Below are 13278 nucleotides of genomic sequence, written 5' to 3'. Positions count from 1 at the left end.
CCAGCCTCCTCCACTCTTCTCCTTACCACACCTTCTCTCACCTTACTCCTCCACCTCCTCGTCCACCTCACCCTCCACCACCTCCTCCACACCACCTCACCTCCTCCACCTTCTCCTCCACCTCCTCCTCGTCCACCTCCACCTCCTCCACCTCCTCCACCTTCTCCTCCACCTTCTCCTCCACCTTCTCCTCCACCTTCCTCCTCCTCCTCCTCTCCACCTCCTCCACCTCCTCCACCTTCTCCTCCACCTCCTCCTCGTCCACCTCCTCCACCTCCTCCACCTCCTCCACCTTCACCTCCACCTTCTCCTCCACCTTCTCCTCCACCTTCTCCACCTCCACCAACACCTCCTCCACCTCCTCCACCTCCTCCACCTTCTCCTCCACCTCCTCCACCTTCTCCACCTCCTCCACCAACACCTCCTCCACCTCCTCCACCTTCTCCTCCACCTCCTCGTCCACCTCAACCTCCTCCACCTCCTCCACCTCCTCCACCTTCTCCACCTCCTCCTCGTCCACCTCAACCTCCACCACCACCTCCTTCTCCTCCTCCACCTCCACCACCTCCTCCACCTCCTCCACCTCGTCCACCTCCACCATCTCCTCCACCTTCTCCACCTCCTCCACCTTCACGTCCACCTCGTCCACCTCCACCACCTCCTCCACCTCCTCCACCTCCTCGTCCACCTCCACCATCTCCACCTCCACCTCCTCTTCCTCCACCTTCACCTCCTCTTCCACCTCCTCCTCGTCCGCCACCACCTGCTCCACCTCCTTCTCCACCACCTCCTCCTCCACCTCCTTCACCTCCTCCTCCTCCTGGTTACCACCGTGGTTACCAGGGTGGTTAGCTACACGGTTACCAGGGTGGTTAGCTACACGGTTACCAGGGTGGTTAGCTACACGGTTACCAGGGTGGTTAGCTACACGGTTATCAGGGTGGTTAGCTACACGGTTACCAGGGTGGTCAGCTACACGGTTACCAGGGTGGGTAGCTACACGGTTACCAGGGTGGTCAGCTACACGGTTACCAGGGTGGTTAGCTACACGGTTACCAGGGTGGTTAGCTACACGGTTACCAGGGTGGTTAGCTACACGGTTACAAGGGTGGTTAGCTACACGGTTACCAGGGTGGTTAGCTACACGGTTACCAGGGTGGTTAGCTACACGGTTACCAGGGTGGTTAGCTACACGGTTACCAGGGTGGTTAGCTACACGGTTACCAGGGTGGGTAGCTACACGGTTACCAGGGTGGTTAGCTACACGGTTACCGGGGTGGTTAGCTACACGGTTACCAGGGTGGTTAGCTACACGGTTACCAGGGTGGTTAGCTACACGGTTACCAGGGTGGTTAGCTACACGGTTACAAGGGTGGTTAGCTACACGGTTACCAGGGTGGTTAGCTACACGGTTACCAGGGTGGGTAGCTACACGGTTACCAGGGTGGTTGACTACACGGTTACCAGGGTGGGTAGCTACACGGTTACCAGGGTGGTCAGCTACACGGTTACCAGGGTGGTTAGCTACACGGTTACCAGGGTGGGTAGCTACACGGTTACCAGGGTGGTTGGCTACACGGTTACCAGGGTGGTTAGCTACACGGTTACCAGGGTGGTTACCTACACGGTTACCAGGGTGGTTAGATACAACGTTACCGGGGTTGTTAGCTACACGGTTACCAGGGTGGTTAGCTACACGGTTACCAGGGTGGTCAGCTACACGGTTACCAGGGTGGTTATCTACACGGTTACCAGGGTGGTTGGCTACACGGTTACCGGGGTGGTTAGCTACACGGTTACCAGGGTGGGTAGCTACACGGTTACCAGGGTGGTTAGCTACACGGTTACCGGGGTGGTTAGCTACACGGTTACCAGGGTGGTTAGCTACACGGTTACCAGGGTGGTTAGCTACACGGTTACCAGGGTGGGTAGCTACACGGTTACCAGGCTGGTTAGCTACACGGTTACCAGGGTGGTTAGCTACACGGTTACCAGGGTGGTTAGCTACACGGTTACCAGGGTGGTTAGCTACACGGTTACCAGGGTGGTTGGCTACACGGTTACCAGGGTGGTTAGCTACACGGTTACCAGGGTGGTTAGCTACACGGTTACCAGGGTGGGTAGCTACACGGTTGCCAGGGTGGTTAGCTACACGGTTACCAGGGTGGTTAGCTACACGGTTACCAGGGTGGGTAGCTACACGGTTACCAGGGTGGGTAGCTACACGGTTACCAGGGTGGTTGGCTACACGGTTACCAGGGTAGGTAGCTACACGGTTACCAGGGTGGTTAGCTACACGGTTACCAGGGTGGTTAGCTACACGGTTACCAGGGTGGTTAGCTACACGGTTACCAGGGTGGTTAGCTACACGGTTACCAGGGTGGTTAGCTACACGGTTGCCAGGGTGGTTAGCTACACGGTTACCAGGGTGGTTGGCTACACGGTTACCAGGGTGGTTAGCTACACGGTTACCAGGGTGGTTAGCGACACGGTTACCAGGGTGGGTAGCTACACGGTTACCAGGGTGGTTAGCTACACGGTTACCAGGGTGGTTAGCTACACGGTTACCACGGTGGTTGGCTACACGGTTACCAGGGTTGTTAGCTACACGGTTACCAGGGTGGTTAGCTACACGGTTACCAGGGTGGTTGGCTACACGGTTACCAGGGTGGTTGGCTACACGGTTACCAGGGTGGTTAGCTACACGGTTACCAGGGTGGTTGGCTACACGGTTACCAGGGTGGTTAGCTACACGGTTACCAGGGTGGTTAGCTACACGGTTACCAGGGTGGTTAGCTACACGGTTACCAGGGTTGTTAGCTACACGGTTACCAGGGTTGTTAGCTACACGGTTACCAGGGTTGTTAGCTACACGGTTACCAGGGTGGTTAGCTACACGGTTACCAGGGTGGTTAGCTACACGGTTACCAGGGTTGTTAGCTATACGGTTAGCGGGGTGGTTAGCTACACGGTTACCAGGGTGGGTAGCTACACGGTTACCAGGGTGGTTAGCTACACGGTTACCAGGGTGGTTAGCTACACGGTTACCAGGGGGGTTAGCTACACGGTTACCAGGGTGGTCAGCTACACGGTTACCAGGGTGGTTAGCTACACGGTTACCAGGGTGGGTAGCTACACGGTTACCAGGGTGGTTAGCTACACGGTTACCAGGGTGGTTAGCTACACGGTTACCAGGGTGGTTAGCTACACGGTTACCGGGGTGGTTGGCTACACGGTTACCAGGGTGGGTAGCTACACGGTTACCAGGGTGGTTAGCTACACGGTTACCAGGGTGGTTGGCTACACGGTTACCAAGGTGGTTAGCTACACGGTTACCGGGGTGGCTAGCTACACGGTTATCAGGGTGGTTAGCTACACGGTTACCAGGGTGGGTAGCTACACGGTTACCAGGGTGGTTAGCTACACGGTTACCAGGGTGGGTAGCTACACGGTTGCCAGGGTGGTTAGCTACACGGTTACCACGGTGGTTGGCTACACGGTTACCAGGGTGGTTAGCTACACGGTTACCAGGGTGGTTAGCTACACGGTTACCACGGTGGTCAGCTACACGGTTACCAGGGTGGTTGGCTACACGGTTACCAGGGTGGTTAGCTACACGGTTACCAGGGTGGTTGGCTACACGGTTACCAGGGTGGGTAGCTACACGGTTACCAGGGTGGTTAGCTACACGGTTACCAGGGGGGTTAGCTACACGGTTACCAGGGTGGTCAGCTACACGGTTACCAGGGTGGTTAGCTACACGGTTACCAGGGTGGTTAGCTACACGGTTACCGGGGTGGTTGGCTACACGGTTACCAGGGTGGGTAGCTACACGGTTACCAGGGTGGTTAGCTACACGGTTACCAGGGTGGTTAGCTACACGGTAACCAGGGTGGTTAGCTACACGGTTACCAGGGTGGTTGGCTACACAGTTACCAGGGTGGGTAGCTACACGGTTACCAGGGTGGTAAGCTACACGGTTACCAGGGTGGTTAGCTACACGGTTACCAGGGTGGTTAGCTACACGGTTACCAGGGTGGTTAGCTACACGGTTACCAGGGGGGTTAGCTACACGGTTACCAGGGTGGTCAGCTACACGGTTACCAGGGTGGTTAGCTACACGGTTACCAGGGTGGGTAGCTACACGGTTACCAGGGTGGTTAGCTACACGGTTACCAGGGTGGTTAGCTACACGGTTACCAGGGTTGTTAGCTACACGGTTACCAGGGTGGTTAGCTACACTGTTACCAGGGTGGTTAGCTACACGGTTACCGGGGTGGTTGGCTACACGGTTACCAGGGTTGTTAGCTACACGGTTAGCGGGGTGGTTAGCTACACGGTTACCAGGGTGGTTAGCTACACGGTTACCAGGGTGGGTAGCTACACGGTTACCAAGGTGGTTGGCTACACGGTTACCAGGGTGGTTAGCTACACGGTTACCAGGGTGGTTAGCTACACGGTTACCAGGGTGGTTAGCTACACGGTTACCAGGGTCATTAGCTACACGGTTACCAGGGTGGGTAGCTACACGGTTACCAGGGTGGTTGGCTACACGGTTACCAGGGTCATTAGCTACACGGTTACCAGGGTGGTTAGCTACACGGTTACCAGGGTGGTTGGCTACACGGTTACCAGGGTGGTCAGCTACACGGTTACCAGGGTGGTTGGCTACACGGTTACCAGGGTGGTTAGCTACACGGTTACCAGGGTGGTTGGCTACACGGTTACCAGGGTGGTTAGCTACACGGTTACCAGGGTGGTTAGCTACACGGTTACCAGGGTGGTTAGCTACACGGTTACCAGGGTTGTTAGCTACACGGTTACCAGGGTGGTTAGCTACACGGTTACCAGGGTGGGTAGCTACACGGTTACCAGGGTGGTTAGCTACACGGTTAGCGGGGTGGTTAGCTACACGGTTACCAGGGTGGTTAGCTACACGGTTACCAGGGTGGGTAGCTACACGGTTACCAGGGTGGGTAGCTACACGGTTACCAGGGTGGTTAGCTACACGGTTACCAGGGTGATTAGCTACACGGTTACCAGGGTGGGTAGCTACACGGTTACCAGGGTGGGTAGCTACACGGTTACCAGGGTGGTTGGCTACACGGTTACCCGGGTGGTTAGCTACACGGTTACCAGGGTGGTTAGCTACACGGTTACCAGGGTGGTCAGCTACACGGTTACCAGGGTGGTTGGCTACACGGTTACCGGGGTGGTTAGCTACACGGTTACCAGGGTGGTCTAACATTTGGTGTAATAATTTGTCAGTGCAACAACAACAACAGCAGCAGCAGCAGCAGAAGCAACAACGTTGGCGGTGGCGGTGGTGAACGGAGGGAGACTTCCGTGACTTCCACACGCGGTGACAGCTGCTCACCACACGGGGTGAGACACGGGGGGGAGACACGGGGGGAGACACGGGGGAGACACGGGGAGGGAGACACGGGGGTGAGACACGGGGGTGAGACACGGGGGAGAGACACGGGGAGAGACACGGGGGAGAGACACGGGGGAGAGACACGGGGAGAGACACGGGGGAGAGACACGGGGGGGGAGACACGGACGGGGGGGGAGGGAGACACGGGGGAGAGACACGGGGGGAGACACGGGGGGGAGACACGGACGGGGGGGAGGGAGACACGGGGGAGAGACACGGGGAGAGACACGGGGAGAGACACGGGGGAGAGACACGGGGGAGAGACACGTGGGGGAGACACGGGGGGGAGACAGGAGACATGGGTGGGGAGCTTTTTAATTTACTTCTGGACTGGTTGGGTTTTGGACAAGTTTTGGTTTCAATGTCAACTTAAATAACAGCCAATTATCGTCTTAATTTTTCCCGTGCCAGTATTAGAATAAATGTGTCCTGACTTTTGGGCCACCCCCGTGTAGAACAGCCGACGTTTCGGGCACCATCCCTTCTTCATGGCGCACCCGTTTAACTCGCTCACCCAGCCACACCCATTCAGTCATTCACGAACTAGGTCGCTCATTCACTCACTCAGTCACTCAGCCACCCATTCACTTATTCACTCACTCAGTCACTCAGTCACTCACTCACTCAGTCACTCACTCAGTCACTCACTCACTCAGTCATTCACGCACTCACTCAGTCACTCAGCCACCCATTCACTCAGTCACTCACCCACGCACTCACTCAGTCACTCACCCACGCACTCACTCAGTCACTCACCCACGCACTCACTCAGTCACTCACTCACTAAGTCACTCACTCACTAAGTCACTCACTAAGTCACTCACTCACTAAGTCACTCAGTCACTCACTCACTCAGTCATTCATGCACTTAGCCACCCACGCTGCTGTAGCTGCTGCTGTAGCTGGTGGTGCTGTAACTGCTGCTGTAGCTGCTGCTGTAGCTGCTGTAGCTTAAGGTGCTGCAGCTGCTGTAGCTGTAGCTGCTGTAGCTGCTGTAGCTGTAGCTGCTGTAGCTGTAGCTGCTGTAGCTGTAGCTGCTGTAGCTGTTGTAGCTTATGGTGCTGTAGCTGCTGTAGCTGCTGCTGCTCTAGCTGTAGCTGCTGTAGCTGGTGGTGCTGTAACTGCTGCTGTAGCTGCTGTAGCTTAAGGTGCTGCAGCTGCTGTAGCTGTAGCTGCTGTAGCTGTAGCTGCTGTAGCTGTAGCTGCTGTAGCTGTTGTAGCTTATGGTGCTGTAGCTGTAGCTGCTGTAGCTGTTGTAGCTTATGGTGCTGTAGCTGTAGCTGCTGTAGCTGTTGTAGCTTATGGTGCTGTAGCTGCTGTAGCTGCTGTAGCTGGTGGTGCGTGTGGGGCTGCCGTGGGTGTGTGGTGGTGGGTGGGTGGTGGTGGGTGGTGGTGGGTGTGTGGTGGTGGTGGGTGTGTGACGGTGGGTGTGGTGGGTGTGTGGTGGTGGGTGGTGGTGGTGGGTGTGTGGGTGTGTGGCGATGGGTGGGTGGTGGTGGGTGGGTGGTGGTGGGTGTGTGACGGTGGTGCGTGGTGGTGCGTGGGTGGTGGTGGGTGGGTGGTGGTGGGTGGCGGTGGGTGGGTGGTGGTGGGTGTGTGACGGTGGGTGTGTGGTGGGTGGTGGTGGTGGGTGTGTGGTGGTGGGTGGTGGTGGGTGGGTGGTGGTGGGTGTGTGGTGGTGGGTGGTGGTGGGTGGGTGGTGGTGGGTGTGTGGTGGTGGGTGTGTGGTGGGTGCGTGGTGGGTGTGTGGTGGTGGGTGTGTGGTGGTGGTGGGTGTGTGGTGGTGGTGGTGGGTGTGTGGTGGTGGGTGTGTGGTGGTGGTGGGTGTGTGGTGGTGGTGGGTGTGTGGTGGTGGGTGTGTGGTGGTGGTGGGTGTGTGGTGGTGGTGGGTGTGTGGTGGTGGTGGGTGTGTGGTGGCGGTGGGTGGGTGGCGGTGGGTGTGTGGTGGGTGGGTGGTGGTGCGTGGGTGGTGGTGCGTGGGTGGTGGTGTGTGGGTGGGGGAGCGGCGCCGGCCACCACTAACGCTGTCGCCGCCGCTGCCTTGCCGTCACCGTTGTTGTGCCGGCCACACCGCCCCCCCCCCTCCCCCTCCCTCCCTCCCCTCCCTCCCCTCCCCGCTCCGCGTCCCCGGTGAGAAAGACGGCACGCTTGTCCCGGCACAGGACGTCCGGCTGCAGCCTCCTTGGGGAGAGGCGGCGGCCGCCGTTACCGGCGGGAGATCCGGCGGCAGCGGCGGTGGCAACGGCGGCAAAGCCACGGCCGGCGGCGGCGGCGGCCACAATCACCAGCGGCATCAACGCGGTGATGGAGAGCGGAGGAGGAGCCACAGGAAGGAGGAGGAGGAGGAGGAGGAGGGGGGGAGAGAGGCGTCCGTGAGGGTGACGTCACGTGGCAAACGCTCCCACTCGCGGGCACGCTCCACGTCACGCTCCAGGGATAGGTGGGCGGGGGGAGGGTGTGGGTGGGAGTGTGGGTGGGTGGGTCAGAGCGAGCGAGTGAGTGGTTGTGTGGGTGGGTCAGTGTGTGAGTGAGTGGGTGGGTCAGTGTGTGAGTGGGTGGGTGGGTCAGTGTGAGTGGGTGAGTGGTTGTGTGGGTGGGTCAGTGTGTGAGTGAGTGGGTGGGTGGGTCAGTGTGAGTGGTTGTGTGGGTGGGTCAGTGTGAGTGGGTGGGTCAGTGTGAGTGGGTGAGTGGTTGTGTGGGTGGGTCAGTGTGTGAGTGAGTGGGTGGGTCGGAGTGAGTGGGTGGGTCAGTGTGAGTGGGTGGGTGGGTCAGAGCGAGTGAGTGAGTGGTTGTGTGGGTGGGTCAGTGTGTGAGTGAGTGGGTCAGTGTGAGTGAGTGGGTGGGTCAGTGTGAGTGGGTGGGTGGGTCAGTGTGAGTGAGTGAGTGGTTGTGTGGGTGGGTCAGTGTGAGTGAGTGGGTGGGTCAGAGTGAGTGGGTGGGTGGGTCAGTGTGAGTGAGTGAGTGGGTCAGTGTGAGTGAGTGGGTCAGTGTGAGTGAGTGAGTGAGTGGGTCAGTGTGAGTGAGTGAGTGGGTCAGTGTGAGTGAGTGGGTCAGTGTGAGTGGGTGGGTCAGTGTGAGTGAGTGGGTGGGTCAGTGTGAGTGAGTGGGTGGGTCAGTGTGAGTGAGTGGGTCAGTGTGAGTGGGTGGGTCAGTGTGAGTGAGTGGGTCAGTGTGAGTGGGTGGGTCAGTGTGAGTGGGTGGGTCAGTGTGAGTGGGTGGGTCAGTGTGGGTGGGTGGGTAGGTCAAAGTGAGTGGGTGGGTGGGTGCAAAAAACGTAATAAGCTTGTGCCGGAGGCCCCGGGGGGACAGGCGTCTATGACGTCTCCTGGCCAAACCCCAATTGGCGGAGCCAGGAGATTGAATCTCTACCCTCGGGGCTCCTCCAGAAACAGCAAAAAGCCACTTTGTGTGGCCACGTGGAATGTTCGAACGCTCACTGCGGAGAAGAGGCTGCCACTCCTCTGTCGGGAGCTGGACCGGTACCGCCTAAATCTCCGTGGCATTCAGGAGGTCCGGTGGACCGGCTCTGGCTCCTGCCACCATGAAGGGTGGACAGTCCTCTACTCGGGGCAGGAGACTGCCAAACAACAGCGAGTGGCTCTTCTCTGAACAAAAGAATGAAGGGGGTGTGGGAGCGTGGCGGTGAGGTGTGGGAAGCTGTAAGCCCCAGGCTACTTTGGGCTCGCCTTCCCATCAACCGGAGGCGAGGGGTGGTGGTCGTGGTTACTTATGCCCCCACCGAAGACGAACATCCGTGGAGGGATGCAGGTAAGGCCGATGAGTCAGATGCCTTCTATGACCTCCTGTCACAGGTGCTGGCTAAAGTGGCCCCTCGGGATAGACTCATCTTGTTTGGGTGACTTCAATGCCCGAGTTGGTCATGATGCTGGCACCTGGTCTGGAGTGATTGGAAGGCATGGGCCAGAACAGTTCAATAACAACGGTAGGAGGCAGCTAGATTTTTGTGCAACCCATGGGCTTGTAATTACCAACACGCTGTTCCGGCATCGGCGCATCCACACAACATCATGGATGCATGCCGGGATTCAAGCAAGAACATCTGCTGGACTACATAGTGACGGACCAGCGGATGCGAGCCCATGTCCTTGACACCAGGACCTACCGTGGAGCTGATCTGCCCTCTGACCATCAACTTGTCATCTGTAAGATGCACCTGCTATTCTTCCACTCCGGTGGTGGGTGTACACCCAGGACCTCATTCAAACCCTTAGTGGCATGGTCTCAGCTAGCTGATGAAAGTTGCAAGCGAGAATTGTATCATTGCTTGCGGCTGGGGTTGGCATCGTCCCCCACTCCTCCTGATGTCGAGGGGAAATGGGCGAGGTTTAGACTGTGGCTCATGCAGCTGCAATGGCTGCTTTGGGTACGCGGTCCAGACCTCCCCAGGGACCCTGGCTGACAGAGGAGGTGGTCAAGCTGGCTGAGAAAAAGCGACAGGACCACTCTCATCGGCTACAGCATCTCACGTCAGAGAATTTAGGAGGCTTACCGCAGCCTTCGCTCAAAGGTTCGGAGAGCCGTGAGGCGCTGCAAGGATGGGTGGTGGTCGCGGGTTGCTGAGGAGATGGAGTCTGCCTCAGTGGCCCACGATCACAAAACTCTATTTAACTCCATCAAAAAAGTAACCTGCAGCGCCACACCTATTACCATCATTAGGGGAAAGAACGGTGATCCAATCTCTGACCCCCAGGAACAGGTTTGCAGATTTGCTGAGCATTTCTGTGAGATCCTGGGGGAGGGGAAATCCCTCAGCCAGGAAAACAACGTAGGACAAGCTGGGGATGACCCTGCTGAGGCTGCGGTGCCTCAAATATTGGAAGAAGTCACCCCCTGTGGGTGGCTGGCTGAGGTGCCATCTGTTGAGGAAGTACTGAGGGCGATCCGTAGTCTGAGACTAGGAAAGGCACCGGGCAGAGATGATCACCCAAGCGAAATGCTGAGGGAGGCTGGTGTTTGTGCACAGACTGCCCTATATGACATCCTAACAACAGTCTGGACCACTGGACGGGTTACGCAGGATTGGAAGGATGCCCTGGTGGCCCCCCTCTTTAAGAAGGGGGACCGCACAGGCTGTAACAACTACAGGGGCATCTCACTCCTCAGTGTGCCGGGAAAGGTCCTGGCAAGGATTATTCAGCATCGCCTTGCCAGGCACGCTGAGGAGAGGCTTGCGGAGCCCCAATGCGGTTTCAGGAAAGGGCGGTCCTGCACAGATGCCATATTTTCTGTCCGTCTGCTACAGCAGAGGTGTAGGGAATTCCAACGACCTACATCTCTGCTTCATTGACCTGGTCAAGGCCTATGATACCATCAGTAGGCCTGGGCTCTGGGTTGTTCTTAATGCTTTTGGAGTCCCTGACACTCTGCTCACGATCATTAAGGACCTTCATGATGGTGAGCTGGCCCGGATAAAACTAAGTGGCCGGGAGTCAGAGCCATTCCCTGTACACCTTGGGGTGCAACAGGGATGTCCTCTGGCTCTCACATTATTTAACATCTATTTTGACCACGTAGTTCGTGAAGCCTTCCATATCTCTACTGGAGGAATTTCCATCTGGTACAGATATAATGGGAGGCTAATCGATGCCCGGGTGCGGTCAAGGGATGACTCCCAATTGGTCAACCCCGTTAAGAATGCCGATCTGGTAATTGCTGCTCACTCGGAGGAGGAGTTGGAGGTGCTGCTGCTGAAACTGTAGCTTGCCACTAAGAGGTGGGGACTTACCATCAGCCCCACCAAAACTAAGCACCTGCCTGGGTATTTTGTACCATCAGACACTCCACCCCCACAACTCCCAATTGGTGATAGGGCAGATGTGGAGAGAGTGGAGAGTTTCTCATACCTGGGCAGTGTGCTTATGACCGGCTCCAGTTTAACAGCAGAGGTCTCACTCCGAATCAGTCGAGCGGCAATATCTTTTCATCGGTTGCGTCACGCTGTGTGGAAGCTACCTGGTCTGTCGCTCCGTACTAAGCTTCAGGTCTTCTTGGCCACGGTCATTCCCTCCCTTCTCTACGCTTGCGAAACGTGGACCCCCCCTAATGGAACATCTTCGCCGGTTAGAAACATTCAGGCTGGCCTGCCTACGATCCATCCTGGGTTTAACCAGACTGGATTGTGTGAGGAGCTCACAAATCCTTGAAAGATCTGGACAAAGTCCCATCGGTGAGCTCCTCCGGCAGGCAAGGCTGCGTTGGCTGGGTCATGTAGCCCGCATGCCCAGCCACCGCATGCCGAAACAGCTTTTGTTCGGGCGGATCGAGGGGGCAAAACGGGCGCGGCACGGGCTAGAGAAGAGATGGAGTGATGTGGTACAGGAGGACGTGGAGCTGAGTGGACTTGGCCGATGACTGGTACCAGCGGTGTCAAGATCGGCCTCTGTGGAGGAGGCTCGTGAAGGACGCTACTGGGCAGTTGGAGGCAGTCGCCCTCCAACAACAACGGAGGGCGGAGGAGCAACGCTCACAACAACGAGCGGAGCGCCGGGTGGCTAAAGCACAGCAGGTTGGCACAGTAGGGGGCACAGGTGGTGCATCAGCCAATCGTCTCAGTCAGTCGACCCGTGGCACCTGGGTCTGCCCCGTGACCTCCTGCCAGCGGGCGTTCGACACTTCACGTGGCCTCAGGGTGCACATAGCCTGGCACAAGCGTCGTGGTGACGTCACCACCACTTGGTGGCGAATGGCGGTTGTTGTGTCAGTGGGTGTGGGGGGTGGGGTGTTGTGGGGGGTGGGTGAGTCCGTGTGAGTCAGAGTGAGTGTGGGTGGGTGGGTCGGTGAGTGGGTCAGTGTGAGTGTGTGGGTAGGTGCGTGGATGAGTGGATTGGTGAGTGAGTGATGGTGAGTGATGGTGAGTAACGGTGAGTGTTTGTGTGCGCGTCAGGAGAAAGACCCACAAGAGGAAACGTTCACGTAGCAAATCTCACAGATCCAGGTAATCACCTACTCACTCACCGACACACCTACACGCTCACCTACACACCTACACGCTCACCTACACACTAACCTACACACTCACACACTCATCTACACACCTACTCACACACCTACACACTCACCTACACACTCACCTACACACCCACCTACACACTACACTCTCACCTACACACTCACCCACACTCTCACACACTCACCTACTCACCTACTCACTCACCTACACACTCACCTACACACTCACCTACACACCCACCTACACTCTCACCCACACTCGCCTACACACTCACACACTCACCCACTCACACACTCACCTACACACTCACCTACACTCTCACCCACACACTCACCTACACACCTACACACCACACTCACCTACACTCTCACCTACACTCTCACCTACACTCTCACCTACACACTCACCTACACTCTCACCCACACACTCACTCACCTGCACACTCACTCACCTACACACTCACCTACACACTCACCTACACACTCACCTACACACCACACTCACCTACACTCTCACCCACAAACTCACCTACTCACCTACTCACACAACAACAACCACCATTCGGTGATGTTGATGTTGTTGGTAATGGTGGTGGTGATGATGATGTTGCCGCTGGTGATGTTGGTGATGGTGATGATGTTAACGATGATGATGTTGCTGGTGATGTTGACGATGGTGATGTTGACGATGGTGATGTTGACGATGGTGATGTTGACGATGGTGATGTTGGTGATGGTGATGATGTTTACGATGATGACGATGTTGATGATGTTGACGATGTTGACGATGGTGATGTTGACGATGATGATGTTGACGATGATGATGTTGACGATGATGATAATGTTGACGATGATGATAATGTTGACGATGA

At 57.0% G+C, this 13278-nt stretch overlaps 2 protein-coding genes across 2 annotated transcripts in view; one reads left to right on the top strand and one right to left on the bottom strand.

The window, feature by feature from the left end:
- Positions 1-7731, bottom strand: part of LOC142907970 (uncharacterized) — a gene marked incomplete at its 3' end in the record, with an annotated part of 70099 nt that extends 62368 nt beyond the window's left edge. The window contains exon 1 of the mRNA XM_076058031.1: positions 7579-7731. Within this exon, the coding sequence (XP_075914146.1) occupies positions 7579-7731 (153 nt within the window). The remainder of the gene's footprint in view (positions 1-7578) is intronic.
- Positions 5242-13278, top strand: part of LOC116958117 (arginine/serine-rich coiled-coil protein 2-like) — a 49916-nt gene continuing 41879 nt past the window's right edge. Inside the window, exons 1-3 of the mRNA XM_076058024.1 lie at positions 5242-5385; positions 7600-7877; positions 12342-12392. The gene's annotated coding sequence lies outside the window, so the exon portion shown is untranslated. The remainder of the gene's footprint in view (positions 5386-7599; positions 7878-12341; positions 12393-13278) is intronic.

This window comes from Petromyzon marinus, assembly GCF_048934315.1.
Source record: "Petromyzon marinus isolate PM22_M1 ecotype Great Lakes invasive population chromosome 67 unlocalized genomic scaffold, UKy_Petmar_22M1.pri1.0 chr67_unloc.4, whole genome shotgun sequence".
Classification (NCBI taxonomy): domain Eukaryota; kingdom Metazoa; phylum Chordata; class Hyperoartia; order Petromyzontiformes; family Petromyzontidae; genus Petromyzon; species Petromyzon marinus.
Note: the sequence above shows the minus strand (reverse complement) of the source record. Positions and strands in the feature narration are given on the sequence as shown.